At 46.0% G+C, this 27262-nt stretch overlaps 2 protein-coding genes across 14 annotated transcripts in view; one reads left to right on the forward strand and one right to left on the reverse strand.

The window, feature by feature from the left end:
• Positions 1-17438, reverse strand: part of EXOSC7 (exosome component 7) — a 30948-nt gene extending 13510 nt beyond the window's left edge. Inside the window, exons 1-3 of the mRNA XM_074345093.1 lie at positions 17282-17438; positions 7321-7422; positions 6926-7020 (exon numbers count right to left, since the gene is read on the reverse strand). Coding sequence (XP_074201194.1) covers positions 6926-7020; positions 7321-7422; positions 17282-17422 — 338 coding nt within the window. The 5' untranslated portion in view covers positions 17423-17438. The remainder of the gene's footprint in view (positions 1-6925; positions 7021-7320; positions 7423-17281) is intronic.
• The window catches only part of ZDHHC3 (zDHHC palmitoyltransferase 3), a 119780-nt gene that overhangs the window by 38182 nt on the left and 54336 nt on the right, over positions 1-27262 (forward strand). For 7 of the 13 annotated variants that reach the window (XM_074345085.1, XM_074345082.1, XM_074345086.1 and 4 more), the window contains exon 1: positions 17527-17670. The exons of the other annotated variants lie outside the window; for them this stretch is intronic. The gene's annotated coding sequence lies outside the window, so the exon portion shown is untranslated. Of the gene's footprint in view, positions 1-17526; positions 17671-27262 lie in introns of those variants that run through there. 13 annotated transcript variants of the gene reach the window in all.

Here is a 27262-nt window from a genome sequence, read left to right on the forward strand (position 1 = left end):
GCCACTGTGCCCTGCACGCGTCAGTGTGTGTGATAGGAGTTCCCACTGACTTCTAACAGAAGCCATCCTTACCCAGAGAGAAACAGGAGCATTGGTCAAGTGAACCTCGGCCAGAAACAGTGTATCTGGAGAGTATAATAAAGTGTCTCCTCTGGCAGGCCCAGGAAGCCAGGAGGCCTAGAGAGTCAGTCTGGCCTACGGAGGGGTTACATTATAATACATTGTCCCTAGATTTCACAGCCTGAAAATGGACTGTGATACTCTCCAAACAAAAACCACAATGTTGGTACAGTAAGTTTCCTGGAATGATTTAGAAGATAAGTATCAGAGTATGCCAGAGTTATGTCACAAACTTTAGATGATCACTGTACTGAGAAGCAGGAAAATGAAATAAGAAAACCACTGTCCGATTAGATACTAGGTTATCTCTTTTACTTCATTATTTTTCAAGAGAAAACCTTTCCCGTTTTAGCCTCTTGAATTTGATGCCCGATTACCTCAACAAAGAATGAACAAGCATCCACACTAGCCACCCTAAGCACCACTCAACATGTTTAACAGGAAATTTTTGAGGGTTTTGCCTTAACAAAAACAAACCCTTAATACATTAGTAAGATATGTAAACACTCCAGCCTTCATTTTACTTTAATGAATAACGCCCAGAAAGACAAACAACTGTTTCAGTACGGTCTCTACAAAATCACTTACTGAAGCTTTCTGGTCCCCACCCATCTGTCCACCCTCTTATCCATCTGGAGGGCACCCAGCTCTACGCTAGGCCCTGGAGACCTTGAGACTGAGCAAGACGGATGCAGACCCTAAGCCAGAAATTCCAGTGAAGCAGGGCGGGGGAGTTCCATGATAGGGAGCAAACAGGAGGAGTAGGGGGATGTTAGTCAGTGTTGAGGGTTATAGGAGACCTCAAGCCTGAAGATGAGCAGAAGCTGGTCAGGCCATAGACGGGCAGGGGGATTCCAGCCAAAGCAAAACCTGTGTGAAGGCTCAAGGCTGTGCCCACTCTGCTTTGCGCAGTGCTGACAGAAACTTCACCCAGCATATTTAAGTGTCCCTTTTGTCTGGTCCATTCTAATACAGATCTGAGAAGGAATCCTAAAATAATCAGAGTGTATTGGTGTATAATAACTCTGCTTATCTAATCATACAGTCTTCCCTTACCACTATGAGCCAGCAGAGCCCCAGCTTAAAATCCCCAAGAGCAATTTCATTCCTGCCTTAGCAACCTCTCTGTTCCCTCATTGCCTCTGCGAGACTCGGGCACTGAGCCATGAAAAGAAGCTCATTTATGGGAAAATAACCAAGTCACTAGAGACCAACTTCATTATTTTGCACAGCTAGCAAAACACAACCTGTTTCTGATTTAAACACTAAGCAATCAACATTAAGTTCCAGCTTTTAAGTGTTTAAAAATACATCTATATAGATCTCTGTGTAGACAAATCCAGGCAGAGATGCTTATGCTTAAAATGTTTACCTTTTCCTGATTATAGTGGGCCCCATCCTCCTGGGTGAGACTAATTACTGGGGACTGATGCGTTAGCTCTTGTACAGCCCTAAGGGATGGCTTAAGAACTCCCCAGGTCCAACTGGCTAAATTAATCTACCTGCAAAACCACGCCCCATTGTTCTTTTTTGTTTTTCAACACTAGGCTGATTTAAAGTGGAAATTTCCTCCATTTTAAAAGTTTTTTTTCTTTTTTTAAAACATGTGTTAACTCTTTCAGCATAGCTGGTAGCCAGGCAGAAAGGAAGGTTTAGAAGCTCATAAGACCATGGAAAGCTCCTATGTCTGTGGATGGTGCCCTGGCCATGGAGTGACTCTGGGGAGGAGGCTGGGAAAATGGAAGGAAATTCCTAGGGGGGATGGGGTGTAGTGCTTTGGGTATGAAGGATGAAGAGAAGGGCTGGAGCAGAGAAATGAGGGTTCCACCTAATCGCTAGGGGTGCTTATAGCACAGGAAACTTCCTGATAGAGCTGGACAGGGCCTCAGAGACCATCCCTAGAGGACAAAAACCAAATGCCTGCAGAGGCCAGCCAGGCAACCACATGTATCTCAACCATGGGCTACATACATGTAATTAATAGGGAGTGATGGAGACTGTGGCAAACCTTCCAGCCCTGTCTAAAGGCATTTTAATTTGCTTAAAATAAAAAACAAACAAACAAACTCCATTAGTGAAATGAAAATCTCGCAGGTCGGATCTGACCTACGGGATGACGCTGCGAGGCTTCAGATGGTCCAACTCTCATTTTACAAGGAGGGATACTTTAACAGCTTTTTGGAATGTTTACTATATGCTAGATACCACCTATAGCACTTCAGGTGTATTAACTCATTTAGTTCTCATAATTCCATGAGGTAGGCATTATTAGTTGACCCAATTTTAGAGAAAATGAAACTGAGTCACAGAAAGGTTACGTAATTTGTCCAAACTAGTGACAGGGAGCTAAGATTCTAATGCCAGCAGCCCAGCCCTTATCTGCTAGGCTTTGTTGGATTCACCCCGAGCTTGTCCTTTGGCACACTTGGCTGGTAGCCTGACACCAGCCAGGGTAGCGCTCCTTGGGCCTGTCTTATGCCTCAGGTAATGAATGGGTGTTCTGGTGTTAGGACCTACTACTAGACCACAGATGTCAGAGTCAAGGAATGCAGACCAAGGGAGTCCTAAATAAAATCTTCTCTATTAAGTACAGAGTTTAAAAAGGGGGGAAGACAGGCTGGTGGTCCTAGCCCCTGTTCACAAGCATCACAATATATTCTTTCAGGAGGGGAGTAAACACTTGGGTGGTTTTTTTGTTTGTTTGTTTGCTTTTTGGGGGTTATTTTTGGCATAATACAAATGCTTTCTAATTTACAATTACCAAAACCAGTTCAGATCTTTCGTAAAGTATGACCCAGCCTATCTTCCAGGGGTGTTAGGAAATCACTTACTGAGCTGGATAAACTAATAAACATCCTGGGAACGCTGCCCCTCCCAGTTCTCCACATGTCCTGACTCATCACTTCCACTCTGCTCTCCTGCTTGGCACATCGCTGGTTTAACTGGAGTAGGCTGAGATCAAGGCCATGTCTACCTGGAACGGGACTTCTGACACTAGGCCCAGTTGTTTCCCTTGCAATCAGTCTCACCTGTAAATCTGTGAAGTCTTAGCCAGGTCAGGCTAGGCCCCTGGTAGAAAAAGCGATTTAGTGGGGTACCTGGGGCAAGGATGACTCCAGGCCTTACTCCTCTGGTCATCTAGCTCCAAGGCAGGTCCCAGTTCCTCTGGGGGCACACGTGCTCATCTCTGAGTGTGCAGAAGCCCCCCTATAAATGGGTATGGGAACAGTGGCACCTTCTGAACATTTCATTGTAAGCCCTTGTTTGAAGTTTCTGGGAGAGTTATCTCATCAGCTCTGGAGACTGTCAGATGACTTCGGCAGGATGCCTCTCTGCTTTGCCCCCACCCTCAGCCCTTCAGCTGAGAACTGCCCCCTTCAAGCAGCACAAAGCAGGTAAGAAACAGAGATCAAGTGGCTCCACCCACCAATTCAGGGCTTGAAGCTTCTGGTTCAACATCAGTGAAAAAAACAAGTGATCACTTTGAAAAGTAAAGATCCCAGAGGGAAGTGACAAGTGCTGGGCACAGTGAAATGTCTGTGAATGGAATATGTTCTCCTCAACTCCCCCAGTTAAAAACCGAAGACTGAGACCAAACCACAGTTCCTAAACCCATCAACATGGTGGCCAGAGCCCAGAAGTGACTTGATGGACTGCCACCTGGTGGTAACCAGAGGGACACACCAGCTCATTAAATTCTTAAATTCTTCAGGGTTTTAGATGGAAACTCTTCCCCCAAAGTTTCAAAGTTCTTATCTAAAATGGCCTATTCTCAGGCTACCACTAACAAACCAAAGACGTGAGACAGGAATTAGAAAGTCCGAGTCTGTTTCCAGCTTAGTGAAAGTGCTGCCAGGCATCTCTGGAGCGGAGCTCGCACACCCCAGGGCTTCCCTTCTCCACTGGTACAGGGCTCAGGGTCCAAGCTGCTGGTACCCTTTCCTAAGGAAACCATTTCCAAGACTCAGGGAAAATCATGGGGGTGGGAGGCAGTGTCTACCCCAAGCTCTATATATTATTCCAAGTAGACACATGGAAGTAGGAGTTAGCAGAAAAGCAGCTCATTTTCTGGGACCTCTCTACCACTGATAATTTAAATAATTAAAACATGGAAGTTGCTGGTAAGTAGTAAAGTCTTGCTGGGCTCAGACTGGCAGGAGGGAACCCCCCCACCCCAACCCACTGCAGTTTTCCTCCCACTGGGTAACAACTCAGTTTCAGCCTGCAGATGGGTGAGTGCCTTGAGCTCTCGAGCAGAGGCCCCACGCCTGGGGCCTGGGTGGCACTGGGGGCAGACCTTACTGCTGGGCATAGCCGCAGGTGCCCAGAAGCCATCCCCATCCACTGGATTGGAATAAAGGGGTTTATTTGTTTTATGCAATTAAGAGTTAATCCTTGAAGATGCAAGTGAGGTTCTGATAAAGGTGACAGCCAGTGGTGCTTGGTACCTTCTCTTTTCTCTGCAGGAAAACGGGGTTCTGTGACTCTCATGGTCATTCTACCCACTGGGCTGATCACACTGAGCCACTTATAGATACTGAAGCGTGCCACCTTGAGAAACAGATCAGGAGAACCCCTGGGGAATGGAGCTTCCGGGCCTGGTGGGGTTCTCCTGAGACTTACCAAGGGGAAAAAGAGACCAGCAGGCAGCCACTCTAAGCCAGGAGAGAGAGGCTTACTCCGAGAAGCCAGATCTCGGGAAGAGGCAGCTCAAAGCCTCCTTCCACCCTAGAGCCACCCAAGAGGGTCCCAGCTGGGACAAGGAAGGGACAAGAGCAGCAGGCTAACCTGGAGTCATGTTCAGACACAGAGCCACAATGAAATGTGTCCTTCATAACAAGCATCTGAGTGCAACACCCTGTCTTTGGTGTGGTTGGGCTGACTGCATGTGGTCAGCTTAAGATGAATGAGGCAGAAGATAATGAAGAGGAAGAAAAGGAAAGCAAATTATAGCCCCTAACACATGGTGTCTGCTCCTCAGTGACTGTTTACTGCACTGAATCAGGCAGATCAAGGCAGGAGAGGCATTTTTTCTTCCTCCAAGAGCAAAGGAAAGGATAAGGTGGAGGCCTGAACAAGGTCATCATCATGCACAGCAACTTAAAGGAGGACCAGTTCCACCGCACAACTCAGACTGGTGAGGGCAGCTGGGCAGAACCAAGAAGAGAATGCTGGGGGCCCAGGGCAGGGGGAAGGAATGAGCTGGAAGGAAAAATGACCTGAAAGACGAACACAGACACATTCTGGAAACTCCAAGCACAATATCCCCGTAAAGCTGGCTTCTGCAGGCTGCATGAAGTAGAAAGCAAAGATTAGGAGCTGGATAGACCTGAGCTGGCATTACTAGTCATGTGATCCCAGGAAAGTCACTTTGAACCCCATGTGAGATCCCTCTCACAGGAGTGTTATGAGGATCAACTTCTGTGTTTGGAAGTAAAGACCAAAGACTGTAACTCACTATGCAAACGTGGGTTAGCATCTCTGCAGAAAGGGGCTGACATCACAGGCGCAAGGCCTGCTTGTGAGGTTGATCCCTCAGCTGGCATCTGGGCCCTTGGCTCTCAGAGTACCCAGTGAACAGTAACCTATGTCCGCTGTGCCTCGCCTGTGTAAACAATATGGTTTATGTTGAATACCAGCCTTCCCTCCAGGAGCCTGGAACTTTGGTATGTGCAAAGCAGAGGGTGCCTACGTGACCAGCCCCAGTAAAATCCTCGGGTGCTGCATCTCTAATGGACAGTCTTTTCTTGGGCAGAATCATCACACACGTGTTGCTGCATTTCTGTTGTTGTAACAAATCATAGCTGTGAGTACAACTATATGCTAAGTTCTGACTTCTTTCAGCAAATCTCCAAATGTAGGGGTGGTCTTGGGGCCCCCCCAGTACAGTATCAATATTATATACCTGCACCTAGAATGAGCGGACAGAGATCCTTACCCACCTCAAAGTCTGCTGTCACCACCTACCCAGAAGGGGAGTTACAGGCAGAAGATGAGACTGGGCCAGCAACCTGATAAAAAGACCCAACCCCTAGAAGAGGGAGGTAACAAGACGGAGAGAGAGAACACTTTTGAAAGCCCCCTTAGCCAGTCATTGCACCGGATGCTCACTCTGTGTTCATTACTTCGTTTCCTCCTCATCACAACAGTATTATTATCTCCAGTTTTTCAATAAAGAACTTTAGGCACAGAGATTAAGTGATTAGCCTGAGGTCACACAGCTGGCCAGAGGAGGAAGCCAGCAGCAAGGCGGGCTGGCTGGCCGCGGAGACTGCCGAGTCTTTGCTCTTCCCTGCGCCCACACAGCCCACCTGGCTGCCACCCGCCCCAGCCTGTCAGGCTGCTTGGCTGGCCCTCGTCCTTGCTCTGCCAAGCAAGTCATGAAGAGTTTTCTGTAAAGCTAGAGCAGGAAGAGAAGCGGGGCCTTTCAGACCAATGATCCTCATCAGCTCTATTAGGTATTTTTCAAAGCTCTGTAACATCCATCATTTCTTAACTCTCATAACCACTGCGTGCGGGGCTGCCTGGCAGCTGCGCTCCTTTTTCAGGCAGGGAAGATGAGGCCCAGGGAGGGCCAGTTGAGCAGAACGGGGCAGGACCCCAGCCAAGACCTCCTTTCACATTCCCCAGTGCCTGGCACGTATGAGAACTCAGTAAATAGCTGCTGGCTGGCTGGATGATGATTACAAAATGAAAGTGGGCTCAACAGGAAACCAGAGGTTCATTCAAAAATCTTCATTTTTAAATTGTTTTTCTTAAAAACAAAACAAAACAAAACAAAAATAAACATCTGCAGAGTACTCACCAGTCAACAAAGAACTCCAAGTAACCTTCATTTGGTTTCTCCAGCTTCGGTGTCCCCATTTCCGCTTTCACTCCCACTAGGATGTCTGTGTGACCCTGCAGACAGGCAAGAAGGGTCCTCATTTGGGGCAGGCAGCCAGGCACCCCACCACCCCCTCCTCTCCCGGACATACATTCAGGGGACTCTCTTAGGAGCAGTGCTGGGACTTGGAAAGTGGCCCTTTGAGAAAGTGATGGGTCCTCCAGATCTATGTAGACCCCCTCCAAGAGTTTGGCTTGGATCTTAGATTTCCCCTGGGACAATTTGTGCTCCAAAAGCCCAGAAGGGCCCGCAACTGATTCCCTAGGGCCTATCTGTTCCTCCACCTGGCCATGGACTGTGGCCACAGCACTCACCAGCTTGACTCTGGCAGACCCACTGGTGTTGGACACCACGTCGGTTTCCACTTCGACACATCGGTAGTCCTCACAGCCACGGCCATCCACGCGGAGGTCTTCCTGAGTGTAACAACCACAGTCCTAAGGCTGTGATCCCCAACCTCCAACAGACTCCTAAACTGACTCAACTCCTTATTCCCCCTAGAGGAATATGCAGTACAGCTTCTTTCCTCTTAGTGAATCATCCAAAAATTCTGCCCTCAGAGCTAGTAACATTACTATTTTACATATGAGGAAATGGAGACTCAGAGAAGTTAAGCAACTCATCTGAGGTCCCACAGCAAAGGAGAGCAAAGCTAGGCTTCCATCCAGGTCTGCCCAAGCACAAAGTCCAATTGACATACCACTGTACAGAACAGGCCCACAAAAATGAACAAAATCCGAGCAAGAGACAAAGTCAGCTGCCTCTTTCCAAATCTGCGATTCTGAAGTCACAACAAGAAGTATGGGTTTTCAGGGCTACAGGTACAGTTGGCTCAGCTGTGGTCCTCCTGCCCTCCAAACTCAGAAAGACTTACTCTGTACGCAGCTAAGAACAACTAGCTGATAGCTTCTACAACAGGCATTCTCTAGAACAGGGTCGGCAAAGTTAGGCCCGTGGGCCACCTGTTTCTGTAAACCATTCTACTGGATTACAGCCAAGCCCATTCATGTAGGAATTCTGTGCTGCTGTCACGTTACAACAGTAGAGTTGAGTGGCTGAGACAGAGACTGTATGACCTGCACCCCCAGGACTTTACTGTCTAGCCCTTTACAGGAAAAGCTGGCCAACCCCTGTGGCAGAAGATGGGTTTCAGGGCAATCCAGTTACTGACTCCCTCAGTTATTTACTTCTATCAGTGTAACTCACAGATACCTATTTTATGCTGTGGTTATAACCCAGTACTAACATTATTTATCTTGTTCAAAGTGATCCAGATTTGGCCACTGGGAGCTCCTTTGGGTTGGTTTTCCTGCATTCTTTCAACATATCTCCAATTTCTTGTGAGCATTTCTTTACTTCTGACTACACAAGATGTTCCAGCCTCTTATGTCTTCCCTGCCCCAGCCCTGGGATCAGCCCTTTCTCCCAAGCAAGCCTGGTTCCTTTTATTGGAGAGCAGTACTTAAAAACCAGGATCTGGGTGCTAAGTTCATTGCTACTGGGCTGTCGTTGCTTCTAGATCTCAGCAGAGCAGAGCTTGAAAATATGTGCATTAACCCACACATATACACATGCCTATATTTAGTTGTTTCTATCCACATATCTATTAAAAAGCCATGTGTTCATACTGAGAGTTGGTTCTAACCTTCCTCTTTGTCTCATTCATAACTTGTTTCTTAGACAGGGAGAAACCTGGCTCTCACGATCTACAATGTATTTATGTATTTGTTAAATTTGGTATACACATAAAGTAGTTTCAGAATTGCTACCCCATGCCCCTGTGAGAAACAAATTCACTAATATAGTATTTGTGTAGAGTTCTTTTTGTCTTTAGCCTTCTAGCACCCACTCAAAATTCTGTTTCTCCCAGTTGTCTCCCCTCATTCTTCCTGAGCCTCTGTTACTCATTTGCACCCCAATCAAGTTCATTTATAACTGTTGGGGTTCTAGTTTGGGTCCCCCACATCCCGGCTACTTTTGGTTACTTATTTACTTTTGCAGTAACAGCTCTAGGAGTCGAAGCTATCAGAAAAGGTGTGCTCAGAGAAATGTCACTCTCCCTTTGTCCCTGTTTTCAGGCCCCTCCCCTCTTTTTAGCCCTTCCCACTCACTCCAGGCAGGTATCCCATCTCTTTAGTTACCGTTTCATCTCTCCTGTATTTCCTTTGCACAAATGAACAGATACACAAGTATTTTTATAAGCCTTTCTTTCTTATGTAAAAGTTGGCTTACTACAGGTAATTCTTTTACACCTTGCTTCTTCTTTTTGAACAATTAACAATACATATGCAGGAAATCACTCCGTATCAGCTCATAGGGATCCTCTTCATTCTTTGTAAACATTTTCTGACCCTATCAGAAAAAGCTCTATCAGAAAAAGAATCATTAGCTTCATCGGATTCCCCAAGGGGTTAATGATCCTCAGAACATTCAAAACAAAAATGAAACAACAACAAAAAAAACCACTGTTGTGAAGTATGCAACTGTCGGAAACTTATCTTTAAACTGCTTGGCTAATTACACATCTGATTGATTTTTTTTATTCTGAGAAACTGAAATACAGAAACGGAAAACACTGCGTACTCCCACCACACAGCACTGACTATACTGTCTGTCGTGCTTGTTTCAGCTCTTTCACCCTCTCAACTCCTGTTAAAGGAGAGAAAATGAACATCCTAAATCTGGTTGAAGTCCCTTTGCAGCCCGTCCACTCCCAGCCATTCCCTCCCTGGAGGCAACCCCTCTCTGGAATCTGGGGAGACATGTTCTTGAAAAGCAACAGAATTTCACATCCAGGAGAATTCCAAGCCAGAGGTCTTAACCACAATTTGGCGTAGCCTCCTGTGTTCTAAAGGGTCTTTTCACTATGCACCGCATTCAGCACAGGCCTCCCTAAAAGGACAAACTGGCTGGCTGTCCCAGCTGGTCCTGATGATGGTGATAACGACTGTGAAAGCGGGGAGGCCACAGGCTGCAGGACTTCCAACTCCTGCTTTAAATTACCACTCCCTCTGGAAAGATCTAGTCATAACCCTTTGTAGTGACAATCCACTGTCCCAGGATGAGGCTGGAGGGGTGTCAGAAAACTGGGTCTCACCAGATTTCGCCTTTCCAGCCTGTAAATCACTCTCTGCCCCCTGGGGAAGGCTCAGTTGGGAAGGCGCTGGTGACAAGAGATAAACAAAAAGCTACAAACTTCCCTTTCCAGGGGTGCATGAAGTACACTTTTTTTTCATAGAAAAAAAAGCACACAACGGGAGAAAAACAAAAAACAAACAATCTAGTCCAAGAATCACTGTACACAGGACAACTTTTTAAAATCCACTTTTCCTCATAAAAGTCTTAGGAAATTGCCCAAACCTGCTTGGCCTGGCTCAGAGCCTGACATCCTACGACAATTCTGAGTCATCTGTAGGATTCAGGAGCAAAGGAATCAATCCATGTGTGAGCACTGAAACACGCGCAGCCCTGCGGGGAGAGTGCCATCTGCAAAATGAATAGCCATGTCCACAGGTGACACCATGGAGCGCAGCCCTGTCCTTCTCAGCGGAGGCGACAGAGCACCTTTCTAGCAAAGGCTTTCTGGATGCAGGGATGAATCCTGGTGACTTTCAAGTTGTCACCTGAGTGATCCCAACAACCCTGCCAGTTGGGTGTGGTGTGGAGTCACCTCCAACCTATATCTGAATCTCCGCTGTTACTAGCTTTGTGACCTTGAGCAAGTTAGTTCCCCAACAGCCCTGAGTCTGCCTCTTAGTCAGAAAACAGAAATAACCCCGACTTTACAGAGTTACAGGAGAACCCAAAAGCCATAAGTCATTTAAGGAGAGCCCTCAGCACAGTGCAGCGCACGTGTCCCCACTCAGCAGTTCCCTTCCTCCGCCTCTGGTGGAATGCATTACCTCACTGAATCCTAAAAACAACCCAAGAGAGGTGACAGACACGACACTGAGGCACCAAGTTTGGATCTCCTGTCTGTGACAGAGTGGAAAGAAAGACAGAGGACTCAACCCAGAGCTGCTGTTCCTCACACCCAGGTGCCCAGTCTGTTCTACTCCCTAACGGAAGCAGGCACGTCGGCACTCCTAATCCAACGCACAAGGGAGGACTTTTGCTCGAAGTGGTCCTCAGAGGTGACGTTAACACCTGACACCCCTGCTTTGGCTCGTCCAAGGGCGCAGAGCTTGCTAATGGAGAACAGGCCAGGAGGCCTCCCTCCTAGAAAGAGACCCCACTTGGGAAAGGGCCCAGCTCTGCAGGCCCAAGCCCACGGCACAGCAGGGGAAAGGAAGTGCTGATCCTCGTTCCACTTTCCAAGCCTGTTGGTGGGCGTTCGATGGGCCTTTAGTTTGGGATTCTGCCCACCTTGGCATGAAACTGATTCTCTCCTTGGAATCTAACCTCTGATCTGGGAAATACTTGGAAAGAAAAAGGAGTTAAAGAGGAGCTGACAGGTCACGGTGTGGAGGGAGGCTGGACAGGTCTTACTCACAGACTTAAGGAGGCGGGCAGCTTTTACCAAGGTGAAGGGCAGCTGGACAGCAAGTGGCTGCGGAGAAGGGAGGAGGGGAGGTATCACCACAGACACAAAGACAGGCAGAGCTGCCCAGTCCACGAGACCCACAGTGGAGCCCAGGAGAGGCAGTGCCCCAGAGCTGCCGAGCCCTTGCCACAAATCCCCTTTTTCTTGAGATTACTTAATAAGCTCTAGCCCTCTGAATCAAAAGAACTTAAATCCCAGCAGCCACAGGCTGAACCCCTAATGGGGTCACAGTGAAGTCTGGGGATATAGTACGGATGGTTCCGGACAATGCCACACTTCTGATGGAAAAGTCCTGAAAGGGAGCCAACTCCTCTCCAGGGTTGCCCACACTCCAGGTGCTCCATACTCTCTGGTCTCCCCATTCCTCACATCCTGTTCTGCCCCCAGATGGATAGGTTCTCATTTTACACAGGGGGAGCTGGCTCAGCTGCTCAGGTAAAAATCACTCTTACTGCAAATGGTGGAGCTGGGAAAGGAGTCCTGCCCTGTCTCACTCCAAGTCCTCATGCAAACAGAGGCAGGAGGCCACGTGTCCTCAGGCGGGAGGAGCAGAGATTTCTGCAGCAGAGGCTAGGCTGGGGCTGGCCAGTGGCGTGCCCATGGGCCAACATCTGGTGGCTGTATAAAAATCTCCCAACATTTAGGAAAAGGTCCATTCCCAGGACCTGGCCCTAAAGATTCTGATTCAGAAGGTTCCAAGTAAAGCCTGGGAAGCTGTATTTTGTGGGTGAGTAAAAGGCACTTCAGGGCTTCAGAATCACTGGGCTAAGATGGATGTTGGCAATGTCTTTTCATGGAGAAAGAGCACAACTTTAGTCAGTCAAGCAGACCCAAAAAGGATTAAAGCCTAATTCTGGAAATTCTGAAATCTGTCCCCAAATTCTTCCATATTGTAAACAGAGAAAAAAAAAAAAAACAGTTTGAGATACAAATTAGTAAAATAAAAGTTGCACAAATAAATGCCAAATAGGGTTGTAAAGAAACTTAGAACTGATATGGGAAAAATACTATGTTAAAAGGTAACAATACAGCAATATGTCTGTCTACTATTTAAGGTCTAGAAAAGTGAGGGGGGGGTGCAGAACTTGTCCTCCCTTGTCCTGTTTCCCCACATGCTTTCAGAGGACAGAAGAAAGAGAAGTCGACAAAATGGGGATTCTCTTTGGCCTTTGCCTTTGGATCCCTATTTTAAAAACAGGAACTTGGCCTGAGAGTTGAATTAGGCTTTGCAGTCAGAAAAGATCTCAACTTACATCCCAGCTCCACTTTAAGTAGAGAGGGTAGGGGGTCCCCAGAAAAAGAGAACCAGGCATGGCTTTCTGGACATAAGAGAAGCCATTTGAGGCCTAAGCCTTTCCATGATCTAAGCCTGGCCACAGTACTTGCCCTTAGGAATGAAAGATTAAGGGAACAAAAGCAGTGAAGAAATAGTTACGTGATAAAACAGAGCCCTAATTCCTCCTCAAGGGATATATGTAACAATCTGATATGCATCTTTGAGTTGTTCTGCAGGAACTAAGGCCCCCACCTAGGTGGAGGATGGTGACTAGGCTAGGACCCCAAACTGGTCCAAACCTCAGGAATGATTTTGACCTTTTCTGACCCTTGTGACTTCAATCAACTAAAGCTTGGACTCTGGCAACCTTTGCCCCAATTCTATGCTGAATTCTCTGCTCAAGCCCCCTCATGAATATGCATGTACTGTTAGCTTAAAATTTCTCCAGTTTTGCTGTTGGGGAGACACTGCTTTGGGAAAGATCCCGGTGTTCTCCTTACTTACGGCAAGTAATAAATCCTTTCTTCTCCTGCTCTTTGGCTTGGCTGTGTCTTTTGATTCAACACCCACCGAAAGGCAAACCCAGTTTTGGGGTAAGACCTCCAAGCACATACTGTGTGACCTTGGACAACTGACCTAACCTCTCTGAGCTTAGTTCCTGATCTGTAGAGGTAATACTTACCTTCAGGGCTGTTATAAAGATTCAATGAGATAAACATTATGATAGATTATGTACCTAACAAAAGTGGGACATCTCAGCCTTCAAAGTCTGAGAGGGGATTTAATCAAATCATATATTAAAATATTGATTTATCAACCTTTCCATTTACCCTGCCTCACCCCCACAGATCCATTCTCTGTCCTTCCCTGCCCTAATCTGTGAACCAGGTTGAATCCCTCCTACTACATCACCTGGACTCCCTTTGCTGGATTCTAGTTGGGTTTGCCAATGGAAAGTACCAGAAGGAGATCAGCGGGTGCTTCCCACCCCACCCCTGCCACCCTGGGGCCATATTTCTGCCTGCATCTACTCAAGCCTACAACTTCTGTTGGGCAGCTCTTCCTCCAAGTTTCCAGCTATCACTGGCATCTGGCAGCACTATTTCCTCCCTTGGTCCCTTTGGCCTAGGGGTGGTAGTACTCCCTGTGGTTGCTAGTTTGGGCTCCTCAGCATCTCTTGTTGGCTCCCCCAAACCTGCCCTCTATAAGAAGGCCCATCACGAAAGTCTCCTGAACTGCCTGAATTGGATTCTGTCTTCTGCGAGGACCTGAAAATGATTCATCCTCCTTTGAAGTGGGCCCCATCCCTCAGTGGCCATGTTTGAGCTGAATGATTCTGTCCGTCCTTTCTCCCAACCCAAGCCGAACCAGAGTTTTTTCTCCCAGGAACACGAGTTTGGAACTGAGCCAGAAGAGCTAGCTTCTTATACAGAGGAACTGTAACCCCAGGAGATGGGAGGTAACAATTTTCTTTCTATCACATTCTTTCTCCCACCTGTCCTGAGAAACAGAAAGCTAATTTGAAGATAGACAAGAATAAAGCAAAGGCATACAAAGCAGTAGAGATGAGCAAGGGAGAACCTGGAGATGCCCTTGAATTTCATTGTCCTTGAATTCCTGGAGAAACACTAGTAGCCTTTGAAAACTTTTTTTTTTTTGCTTCAGCCAGTTTGTTGGTTACTGTTACCCAAAAACTGGGTTCACCTCTTGGTGGGTGTTGAGCCAAAAGACACAACAAAGCCAAAGACTAGGAGAAGGATCTACTACTTGCAGCAAGTAAGGAGAACACCAGGGATCTTTCCCAAAGCAGTATCTCCCCAAACAGCAAAATTGGGCAAATATTAAGCTAAGGGTACATGCATATTCATGAAGGGGTTTGGGCAATGTATGCATGTTCATAAAGGGGCTTGAACAAAAAGAGTTCAGCATGGAACTGGGGCAGATATCAACAGAGTCCAAGCTTTACTTGACTGAAGTCAAGAGGGTCAGAAAAGGTCAACATTATCATCCCTTTAGGTTCCAGTTGTTCTGGTGGTTGACAGCTTCAGGCAAATTTTTACCACTGAAACATAACTGAGAGTCTTCACAACTGATATGTTTGCTATTGTTACTTCTTTTGCCTGAACAGTTGTTTGGGCATTCTTTTGTTCCCTTAAGATCATCAATTACTGAGACCTGTTCAAGAACAAGCATTGTGGCCAGGCTTAGATTACAAAATGGCTTAGGCTGAAAATGGCTTTTCTTATGTCAAGAAAGCCACATCTGGTGTCTAGGGGACCACCTACCCTATCTGCTTATATTATTGTTACCAGCAACTGAATCCTCAACACACATTGTGAGGTTAATTTCAACTGCTTTTATTTGTTTGTTTATTTTAGTGGAGGTACTGGGACTGAACCTAGGACCTTGTGCATGCTAAGCATGCACTCTACCACTGAGCTATACCCTCCCTGCTTTCAACTGCTTTTAACTACCACTAAACCAAGATAAAATATCCCTGAAATAGTAAAGGAATCGAAGGCTAAAAGTAAAGAGATGCCAGAAGCTAAAACTGACCATACAGGACCAAAGGTGAAAAGTAAAACAAAAAAAAGATTAGGTCTGTGAGGGCACTGCTGGCATTCAAAGATCAATGAAACAAAAGTTTAGGTGATTTTAGAACTGTGGAGATCCTGTGGTAGGCTCATTTACGTGCATTCTACCTTCATTCATAAATACAGAAATCTGTTTCCTCCAGAAATACAGCAAATTTGTGGCCCATGTTAACAGTGCTTATGAAGAAATTTATTTCAAGTCAGTTACTGTGCATGCCTCTGTGATAGAGCAGAGCATTTACCAACAATTGTGGTCCTAATTGTGGTCCATGATGCTGGTGAGAGGTTTAATTTAAAAAATGAAAACACTGTCCAACTCTTCTCCCTTTTACTCCTTCAGTGTTACTGAGTACTTTCCAAGTGCTGGACACTGACTAAAACTTAAGGGTCCCATACAGACAAGTCAACAGATTATTACCTTCCAAAATCTATGATGAGTGACTGAGCCTCTAAGAGGCCTGCAAATGAACCTTCTACCATTTCCCCCAGTCAATCTATGTGGCTCCATACTTCTTCCACCTGAAGGGGCTATGGACTCACCATCCTTCCTTCTGTAAGGCTCAAGCCCTACTTAATTCTTAGTCATGCTGAGAGCTCAGCTCAAATGCTGTTTCCTAAGGGAAGCCTCCCCTGACCTCCCAGACTAGATCAGGTTTCTGATTTTTGTTTTTCCTTCACAGCATTCAGTACAATTTTACATATAAATACACAAATAGATCTGTAATTTCGGTCTTTACCTTCTAGCATGGGAGGTATGTTAAGGGTAAGCTCCTTCCTATCCCTTGAGTCTAGGCTGAATGAATGAATACTGAGTCCTGAAAATACACAGGAGCATCTCCTGACCTGGATTTAGGGAAGCAATTCCATCCCCCTAAGGAAGCCTTCAGAACATGACAGTCCTCAGTATTCTGTAGCTCCTTTGACCCCCACTAACTATACTGCTCCCTTGGCAAATATCTTATATTCCATTGCCTTTTTTCATCTCTGAAATAATAAAGGAATTGGAGACTGATGGAAACGGACACCAGAAGCTGAACTTGACCACACTAGATGAAAGTGAAAAGTAATACACAAAATGATTACGTCTATACAGGCAGGAACAGGATTCTGGCTAGGCTTTGGTAAGACGTTTAGGAGACGTCTCTAAATTAGGGAGGTTTATAGACAAGACACACTTGGCTTTCCCTGGTAGCTCATTACTAGGCCCAATATTCTCCAACTCTCGTTCTGGAGTAGTCAAAGCCAGAGGTTGAAGGCTGCGCACAGAAGATCTTAACATAGTTACAGCTACCTCTGGGGATCTTAGTTCTCCACTGGCAAAAGGGAAACAGCAAGGATTATGCTACCGGCAGTGGAGCTGCTTTTTAAAACACCTTTCCCCTTTATCTGTAAGGCGATTTATATTTTCAAAGCGCTTTCACTCGGGTGCCTCCTCTCCCTGTGCCTCCCAACCAGTTGGGGGTGGCCAGAAGCCCACCAACCCCCATTTCCTAGAAGAGAAAAGTGAAGCTCAGCCCAAGGAAGCGACACGCGAAGGTTGAAAAGATGGCCCTGGTAGCAATGCTCCCATGCTAAGAAAAGGCCTCAGGGACTACCCACCGCTTCCTACCCGGGTTCAGAACCTTGTAGCCCCAGAAAACTGCAAGTACGTATACAATCCTAAATAGATGCTCGCCGCCGGGTCCTAAATACGCTCGCGTTGCCGACTTCGGGCTGCACTCGCCGGCAGCAGAGCGATTTCATCACAAGGTAAATCCTCCGCCGCAGCCCCCTGGACGAACCGAGGGCCCGCAGCGACCCGCAGGACCAGGGGAACCCGGCGGCCGGCGCCGGCCGGCGCCGGCCGCCGCTGCTGCCGCTACCTGTACGCCATGCACGATGTACACCTTTTCCGCCTCGCTTAGCGCCACGGACGCCATGCTGCCGAGCCGCCCCGCGCGCCGCACGTCATCCGCTCGCGTCGCCCCCGCGCCGGCCACGCCCCCCCCGCGCCCGTGCGCCATAATCCTGCGCGGCGGCCGCTCCTGCAGCCGCCGCCGACACCAGCGCCGGGAGCTCGATGGGCTTCTCCTGCGCGCCGCCCTGTGTCTGGCCAAGTCCAGGGAGCCGCGGTGCCTCGTGCCGGGGAGCCATCTCTGCAGCCCGAGGCCGGGTCCGGGGTCGGGCGCTGCAGAGGGAGGCGGCGGCGGCGGCGGCGGCGGCGGGAGCCCCACCGGGAGCCTGGGACTGGGGAACTGCCTCCGGCTTCACGGTCAGTTGGGTGGGGAAACGAGTTGGGTGAAAAAAACTGGGGTGAGACGAGAGGCGCGGGCCGGGGCTGGGACCGGGGCCAGCGCGCTAGCAGTGGGACAGGCTTGCGGCGGTTTACTCAGTGCTGGAGTTGAAACAGCAGGTCTTGTATGTGTAAATGTGTTTGTGAGTGAGAGAGAGAGAGACTGACCCCGAGTGAGGGGAGGTAGACGTTGTGATTGACCTGGGGGACTGTCTCCTCGCTCCTCTCCTGACTCCCTTTCTTTAATTTCCTTGGTTCCTAGTTTGGTAGAAAAGAAAGAGGCGATGAAGCCCTCTTTAGGTCGTTCTCAGTGGGAAGGGTCCGGGCCAGGAGTCAGTGCCCAGTAGTCCCGAGGGGTCCTCGCTCCACCCTAGGGAGTCCCCCTACCCCTCACCCCGGCTGTTTCTTTGGGGCTGACTGACCGAACGCTGACCCAGAACCTTGCCGAATCCCGTTGCCCCCGGTGGTTGCCGGAGCATTGTATCAAAGAGAGGAGCGGGGGGTGGGGGTGGTCTTGGTAGCCGGTGCTGCCGAGGGGCGCAGTGCTCGGGCGTCCCCAGCGCTTCCCAGCCGTGGCTGGAAGCCCCGGCTTGATGGGGTGATGGCTGGGAGCTGTGAACAGGTACCCGAAAAAATGCCAGTCCAGGTCGTGGCTGAGTAGGAATATGGGCCTTGACTATCCAGAAAGGATACCTGCAAGGTGAATGTGGGGGTCACTGAAGGAGCCCATTAAGGCGGGGCTGACAGGGCAGGAAACAAATTTTAAAGGGACCATGTGGATAAATGGGGAAAAGTTAACCCAAAGTGACTGAAACAAAGAGGGAATCTGATGACTTTTCCAAGTGTCCCATTTTTGAGGAACCTCCTGTTCTCAAAAGTGAAAGCAACCTTTGACAGCTTCAGCATCCAAAGAACGTTTGGAGTTTCATCGATAGTAGCTTCAATACAGTTTCACGGAAAACTATTGGGAGTTTTCTATAGATGGGCTTTGTGCGAGCTTTGGAACGCTAAGACAAGTGAAACACAACTTCTGCCCAGAAAAGCACCCTGGCAGAGGGGAATGCTGCGGGGCAAACATAACCACAGAACATGGTAGTTAAGAGCTGTGAGAGCGGCACCAGTGAGGACAGTGGGCTGAGGAGGGTATGGAAAGGAAATACCTGCCTATATCTGTAAGCACTAAACTGCTGAGCTCTAAAACAGATTATCACTTCTTGGTAGACTGGACATTAGTTGTTTCTGATATCTCTACATAGTTCTCTACAAGTGCACCTACAGGGAAGAAGTCTTGCAGTGTTGGACTTTGCTCTCCAGGGAAACTAGGAGAGCTGAGACCAGAAGGGTTTCCTCCCTAATGAAAGCACAGGTGCCCCACCTGTTGTGGCAAGATGCCTTTGTGTGAGGTTGGATGCCGGGATTCTAGGTGAGGACCTTTATGATGAGATAACAAGGGACTGCTGATGTTAGAAGTAGTAGTACTTTGTGCTAGAGATTGCTCAGAAAGGAGAGATCTGGGATGTAGAATTTTATTAGCTAGGGTATCTAAGAGGATTGATTATTTTTAAAGTGGCAGTGAATAGATCAGAAAAGACACAGAAAAGTATGAGTTTGGATACCATGGAATCATCTTTATATAAAAATCTTTCAAAGTGTCTTTAAAAATATAGAGCATTCATTTGAACTGTTACCCTGATAATTGACTAAAGATTCCTTGGGGGAGAAGGGTTGGCAGTATTTGCTAAATAATATTATGAACAGTGTCTGACATGTTAGACTAAGTAGGTATGAGGTGTAAACAGTAGAGTGCTCACTTTAAATTCTCTGCTAAAACAATGACACCTTCACTAATTGTTCTACTTTAATGCTGCCAGAACACTTTTTAAAAATCCCGTTTGTTGTGATAATGCATTCAACATTTCAAAACCCCGTAAATTCAGAGTTCTTTTTTGGTTTATTGAAGCAATTCAAATATTGTGTATTTGCTAGAAAATCGAGAAGGCAAGGATGGCACAGTATTCTACTAACCAATTTGTTTTCCTGTCACTGTCAGATTCCTTGGAGGGCATACTGTTTTGTAGGTCTGTCTTTTCTAAATCTCTGGACTCTTAATAGCTTTATCTAACACTGACTTAGTGCTTCCTGTGTGCCAAGCACTGTTCTAAAGCACTTTACAAACTGATTAACTAACTTGGCCCTTACAATAGCCCTCTGAGGCAAGCATTATTATTCCTGTTTCACAGAATGGGAAACTGAGGTGCAGAGAGGTTAATTATGTAACTAGTAAGTGGTAGAACCAGGGTTTGAGACCTGACCTAGCTCCCATTCCTGACCATTCCCTTAGACAGGTGTCCCTGTCCCTCTCCCCCTTCCATTTCATTCACCAGAGTGTTTGGTAAAGGAGGCCTCTGTTAAGGAATTGGTAATGCCCTATAAGCTATAGTTGGTTTTAATTCCAAAAGCAAGGAGTCTGTTCAAGCGTAAATCCCCATCCCCTGAATCCCTTTTCTGGAGGAAAGTTGAACGTGGTGTCGATGGGAAGCTCCTATGTCTGTTTTAGATAAGGGCAAAGGTCACATGCGGGCCAAGTAGAGCTTAACTCAAAGTAGCTGAGAGCCCTCAACAGCAGAGTCCGTTGGATCTGGTACAGAGGGTTGAGGTAGGCGTGGAGACCCAGACTCCAATCACATGCTCACGCCCTTTGAGGAGCTCTTCAAACAATCAGGAAGTAATTGTTTGCATCTGTGAGTGCCTCGTGTTCTCATGGGCCTGAGGAGGTAAACTGAAAACACACACCTGCCTAAAAGGAGGTTAGGATTTATTATAACCGGGGAGCCCAGGCTGTTGAACTAGCATGTGGACAAGACAATAAAATGCTTGACTGAGACACATGGTGATTAGAAGAGAGGCCGGCCTATAATAAGGTGCTAATTGTGCAGGCCAGGCATCAAGGGCAACTGGTAAAGAGCTGCTGCTAGCCACTGGCGGGTAACAATAACATTACAGAGATGGAGTAAATCTGTCCCACCTAACCTTGGTTAATCAAAGCAATAAAAGTCAGTTACGGAAGAGCTTGGGGCAGTGCTGAGTCTGTGGTGCTAAAGTTGCAGAGAGCTCTTAAGAGAGCTCTTAAAAGCCCAGCAAGGGACCATTTTATTACTAGTGTTAAAGAGAGGTAGCCAACTTTTAGGCCTTCCCCTCTGCATTCTCACAACTAGCCCAGCACCCCAGAAAAGCAAATGTGAGCTACTCTTTTCCCTATAGATCTATTTCCTTTAAACACTTTGCATTTGTCCTTCCTGTGTTTTGTCTTAAGGAATACTGGGTTTTAATAACCTGTCATAGTCAGGCCAGCAAGTCTGTGTCTTGTCTTGCTGTTGTAGAAATTACAACTTGTGATTTCAGTGATAGAAAAATTGATGAGGGGAGGGAAATAGCTCAGTGGTAGAGCGCATGCCCAGCATGTACAAGGTCCTGGGTTCAATTCCCAGTAACTCCACTAAAAAAGGAATAAAAAATGAAAAAAAAAATTGCTAGGACAGCTTTAAAAAGGAAAAAAAGAAAAATTGATAGGAATACATGGGTAAAGCCTATTCTCACTTAGAGAAAAGAGCCTTCATGTGTGTTTCATTTTGAGCGGGTGGCAGCTTCCTTAGGGCATTAAGGCATGTGTGAGAAAAGGGGGTCACATGTCCTGATCAGCAAATCTGGAAATACTTAAACACATATACACACCCTGATAGCCACAGAAAGTAACAGAAGCTGAAATAGAAATGAAGGAGTGGTGTCTGGATATTGGGGCAGGGGGGGAGGCCAGTGTCGCGCTACTTTGAGTTTCTTCTGGTTTTTGCATTTTTAAATCATTTGCCTTCCTCTTCAAAAATCAGATTTCCAGAGACAATTGGCCAGGTCATTCCTGACTCTCAACTGTGAAGGTGAGAAAGCTGCCTTGCGTGTCCCACCTAATTCAGTCATTCATCCAGGCAATGCCAGGAAACACCAGGAGAACGCCCAGAGTCTCCTCCAAACTGTAACATTCCTAGTATATAGAGACTTGTTGATTGAACTCTTTGGATTTTCTGGGCTACCTGAGACCTCTCCAGGGTCCATGGGGATGGAATGCCTTTGGATAGGATTGATTTTTCACCTTAGAACAGTGGGCCTAATAGGATGAGTACAGTTCTGGCCTCAGTTCCATTGCAATTGGTTTTGACTTTGCTGTGTAGAAAGCGTGCATTTTCAAGCCAAGAAATAGTAGCTGAGAATCTAGAAAGGCTGGTTAGGAAGATAATGATCTGTGGTAGAAAGACTATTGGGCATCTGTTCCAGTGATCTAGACTTTGCCACTGACTTGCTTTGTGACTTTGAGCAAGTCAGTTAACCTTGCCAAGCCTCGTTTTACACCAAAATGACTGTCTTACCAGGTTGTAGAAGTCACACTAGATCTTGGATATGCAGACATTTAAACATTGAAAAATAGTCATGTGTAACTTTGGACTTGAAGATTTCTCTTTTTACTACTTTGTAATATTTGATGTAGTTTGACTGCTTTTTCCACTCTGCAAAACATTAAATGAAGGAACAAAAGAAGTTGTAATGACATGCCATATTTCATTGAAAAAGCTGAACATGCTCAGGAAAATTGCTAACAGACAAGTTATTGGCGGGTTTCTTTTTGAACATTAACAAAGAATGGGGAAAGGACATTAAGTGATGCTTTCAACAATTAAAAAAAAACTCAAGAAATTAATGAAGATGTTGAATTTGTTTCTGAGAACAGAAGAATCAGAATCTCAGCCCTGCAGGGCACCTTAGCAGTCAGCTCAGTCTTTCCTTTTGTTTTATTGATGAGGAAACTGAGGCCCAGGGAGAGTCTTGTCCCAAATCATGAGGTTAGTGAGCAGCAGGACAGGGCATAGAGTTCAGGCCTCTTGATGCCAAGTTCAGTCTTCATTCTGTTTGGCACTAGCCTCCTACCTATCTCCAAACCCTCTCGCAGATCCCGGAGTGCACCTTGCCTGGCAGGCAGAAGCTGTGAACTTACAGAGCCTCGTTTCCTTGGGCCCAGGTTCCTCCGAAGGCTCTGCTCCTTGTATTGCCATTTACAGGGCTTGGAGTGAGTGGGGAGAGCAGAGACCTGAAAGCGAAATGTCTCCCCTCTTTGAAGCCTGGTACAGTTACAGCAACTGGTTCTCTTTTCCCCTTCCCTAGCTCCTCTTTCAGATCCCTCCAAGTGCTTTTGCTCTTAGTCCCTAAAAAAGCTAAGCTCTTGCCTGGGTGATGTCACAGTGGCTGCATGTCTGCACATGGCACAATGTGGGGCCAGGTGCCATTTTCAGCACCTTCAGGTGGGCCCCTTTGCTGTTTGGTCTCTGCCTAGCATGGGTGGGCTTTCCCTCAGAAAAAGCAGCGTGCTGGGACTTGGCCCTACAGGAAGTGTTCCCCCACAAAAGCAGATTTTAAGGACTCAATCGTAGGGTGACTCTCCTGTCTGAAGCTTCACAGCCCTCCTGCTTCTTGAGTTAAGGCAGGATCAGCCTTCTGAATGTTGGCTGGTGTTCGGCCAGGGCCCCACCTTCGAGCACAAAATGCTTCAGTTTCAGTCTGTGGCCTGTGAAGACCGCTGCATGTGGCTCACCCAATAGTGCCATCTCTGTGTGACCATGTGTGGGCAAGAGATCGCAGCTGTAAGTAACCTGAGGCCACTAGTGGAGCCATCAGCACCCCTCCCCCTTTGGTTTCTAGTTAATGGGCAAAGTTAATGATTGCAGAGAGTAGTTCAAAGTAGGCTCTGGAATGAGAACAGGCTTGGGAATGTATCCTGTCTCTACTGCTTCCTGGAAGTATGAACACAGGCTAATCTTTCCATGCCTCAGTTTCCTCACCTCTAAAAGGGGGTGGGAAAGTCAGGGCTTATCCTACAAGATAGAGTAGTTGTGAGCATCAGACTGGATGAGGTGTGTCTAGTGTACAGCCTGCATAGTAGACCTTCAGGAAGAGTCAGAGGCCCGTTCCACATTCCACATGCCCTGCATGCCCAGCAGAAATGCCCATCTTGGAACCTACCCCGACAGGCCAGAGGCAGTTCAGTGTCAAGTGAGATCATGCACCTGACTACAAAGGGTTCCTCATACTATGAGAGTATCACATTCGTCGACAAATACTAATTGGGTAGCTAGATCAATGATATATTGTTGCCTTTATAAAGATTTTCCTGCTGGGTTGCAGACTCCTTGGAAGGAGGAGTTAGTGCAGGGAGATGACAGCATAAGCAACTAGCAGATACCATCCGTTACACCTAGAAGGAAGGTTAGCCGCCTCTAACCATTTTATGGACAATCAGCTGACTCCTTGAGCTTCATTTCTTTACCCATCTGTAGAACAGGCTGGCTCAGAGTTTAGAAGTCAGCTCGTCCCGTCCCGATAAACTCTTTCCAAAAGGCTGTGTTTCTGAAGACCACAGTGTGTGAGGTAGCCTCGTGGATGTCCTGCTCCATTAAAGAGACAGCAGCCAGAACTAAAATGGCTCACAGAAGAAAGAATGCCCTTTTTTAAATAAAGAAAGAGTGGGCATTATAGGCTCCCGGGAGTGGAAGGAAAGCCTGCTTGGAGTCCATTTCTCAGTTTTTTAAAGAAAACTCACAAAGTGTAGAGAGCTAGTCTTTTCCATTCACTTTAGAGATGGAGACATTAAAGCTAAATTGAAGTGACTTCTCAGGTCCATGAAATGTGTGAGAGAGAGTAGGAAGGAAGCAGAACTCGTGTTTCCTGCTTGGTCATTCCTCCTCTCCCCTTGTTGCAAAAAAAAAAAAAAAAGAGAGAGAGAGAGAAAGAAAAAGCAGTCATGTGCTGTACTCAGAATGTGGTCTCTGGTGGCAGGCAGAGCTGGTTTTGAATCCTGGCTTTTTCTGATCTGGAGATATTATTAAAAGCCTCTGCACCTCACTCTTTCCATCTCTACAATGAATAATAAAAGCTACTAAGCTAGGTTGTATGAATTAAGACGAGCTGTTTTGTGTACGTCCTCGATTATAATGAGCGTGCAGTTAATGTTGGTGGCCACCTCCATTCCTGTAGCATGTTGTAAACAAGATCTCAGAGGGACTTTGATTTCCCCATCTGTAAGACAGGAGTTTGATTAAAATCTATTAGATGGTCTTTCAGTTTCCTTCTCACTCTAAAATTCTGACTCAGAAAGTGATTTTTTTTAACTGGTTAATACTATGCGTGGTCATGTTTTCATTTTTTTCTCGTTGCAACGAATGATAAAGCACACCCATAAGAAAATGAATGTGTTGCCCAAACAAGTGGCAGTTTGTATTAATCCTCAACATTCTTAACATGTATTATGTTATCCTATATGTGGGTTTGTTTTTTTTTTAATCTAGAAAGCTGGGAGGTGGTAAACTAGCCAGTTGTAGTACTGTACTGCTGTAATAGTCAGTTGTAGGAAGTGAGGAAATGTTAGCCTCCATGAGCGGTCCAAATCCCAAACTTTTTTCTGAAATGAAAATTCATTATTAGGAGTCTGAATTTGTACATGAGTAGATTTTATACGAAAGTGGCCGGTTATGAGGCAAGAAGGCAGATTTAGCTTACTGACCACTTCCTGGTTCCTCAGTGAATTTTAATGTGAATAGGGTTAGGTTGGGGCGGGGGGGGGGGGCTTTTTTTTTTTTCATGTTTTTTGTTGAAGGTTAAGTATGACAGGGGCAGGAGGCAGGCGGAGGGAGACAGACGGACCCTCCTGTAGAGGGAGAAACAATGTATACTTGTTAGTAAAGATCTATGGAACAGACTGGCATACTCTGCCTGTCTAGACACCTTCCCTGCCTGGCAGGGTGTGATGCAGAAGGTAAGATAAGGCATCTTTTTTTTAGACCACACCCTTACCTTTTGGAAAAAGTTTAGTGACTCATTCTGGAATTCTATGAAACATTTCAAACATAGTTATTCATGGCTTCATTCTGTTTTTCTGAGAATCATCTAAAAATGGGTATAAAATTTACAACCCTTTTAGGTCCCTACACAAATTAAATTCAGAGAATTATGGCTCAGATAATTTCATTTTCTACTTGATCAGATTCATTTCTGAAGCTTCCAGGGCACGGACCATTCATTCATCTTTGAAGTTGCAGGGCTGGCTGGTGAATACTTTTGTACTCTAAGTCCATTACTCTAAAATGTGAGAAGCCCTAAAAGAGGCAAGCACCATATTTTTAAGACAGTAGGATTTAAACCAGAGGAGTTTACTGATATATTCATTAGGATGAATTTCATTTGAGACTTATGATAGAAATATCAGAGAAGATGTGAGAATACTAGACCAGCCCCTCAACAGCAATGCAGCATAATACTAGATTTACTAACATTTTAAATATTCACTAGAAACAAATTTTTACCTAAGTCTTTTATTTTTTGTATATATATATTTTTTTCTTTTCTTTTTTTACTGAAGTATAGTCAGTTTACAATGTTGTGTCAGTTTCTGATGTACTGAGTAATGCTTCAGTCATACATGGACATATCTATTTGTTTTCATATTTTTCACCATAGGTTACTGCAAGATATTGAATACAGTTCCCTGTGCTATACAGTATGAACTTGTTGTTTATTTTATATATATTAGTTACTATCTGCAAATCGCAAACTCCCAATTTATCCTTTCCCACCCTTTTTTCCCCCTGGTAACCATAAGTTTGTTTTCTGTGTCTGCGAGTCTGTTTCTGCTGTATAAATAAGTCTGTTTGTCTTATTTTTAAGATTCCACATGTAAGTAATATCATATGATATTTTCTTTCTCTTTCTGGCTCATTTCACTTAGAATGATGATCTCCAGGTCCATCCTTGTTGCTGCAAATGGCATTATTTTATTTTTTATGTCTGAGTAGTATTCCATTGTATAAATATACCACAACTTCTTTATCCAGTCATCTGTCAATGGACATTTAGGTTGTTTCCATGTCTTGGCTATTGTAAATAGTGCTGCTATGAACATTGGGGTGCATGTATCTTTTTGAATTAGAGTTCCCTCTGGATATATGCCCAGGAGTGGGACTGTTGGATCATATGGTACTCTATTTTTAGTCTTTTGAGGAATCCCCATACTGTTTCCCATAACAGCTGTGCCAAACTACATTCCTACCAACAGTGTGGGAGGGTTCCCTTTCTGCACACCCTCTCCAGCATTTATCACTTGTGGACTTTTGAATGATGGCCACTGTGACTGGTGTGAGGTCATACCTTATTGTAATTGTGATTTGCGTTTCTCTGATAATTAGCAATATTGAGCATTTTGTCATGTGCCAATTGGCCATTTGTATGTCTTCCTTGGAGAATTGCTTGTTAGGTCTTTTGCCCATTTGTGGATTGGGTTGTTTGTTTTTTTCTTTATTAAGTTGTATGAGCTGTTTATATATTCTAGGGATTAAGCCCTTGTCAGTCTCATCTTTCGCAAATATTTTCTCCCATTCTGTCTTTTTGGTTTGCTTGTGGTTTGCTGTGCAAAAGCTTATAAGTTTATTTAGGTTCCATTTGTTTATTTTTGCTTTTATTTCTATTGCCTGGGTAGACT

Source organism: Camelus bactrianus, chromosome 17 (assembly GCF_048773025.1).
Source record: "Camelus bactrianus isolate YW-2024 breed Bactrian camel chromosome 17, ASM4877302v1, whole genome shotgun sequence".
Taxonomy (NCBI): Eukaryota; Metazoa; Chordata; class Mammalia; order Artiodactyla; family Camelidae; genus Camelus; species Camelus bactrianus.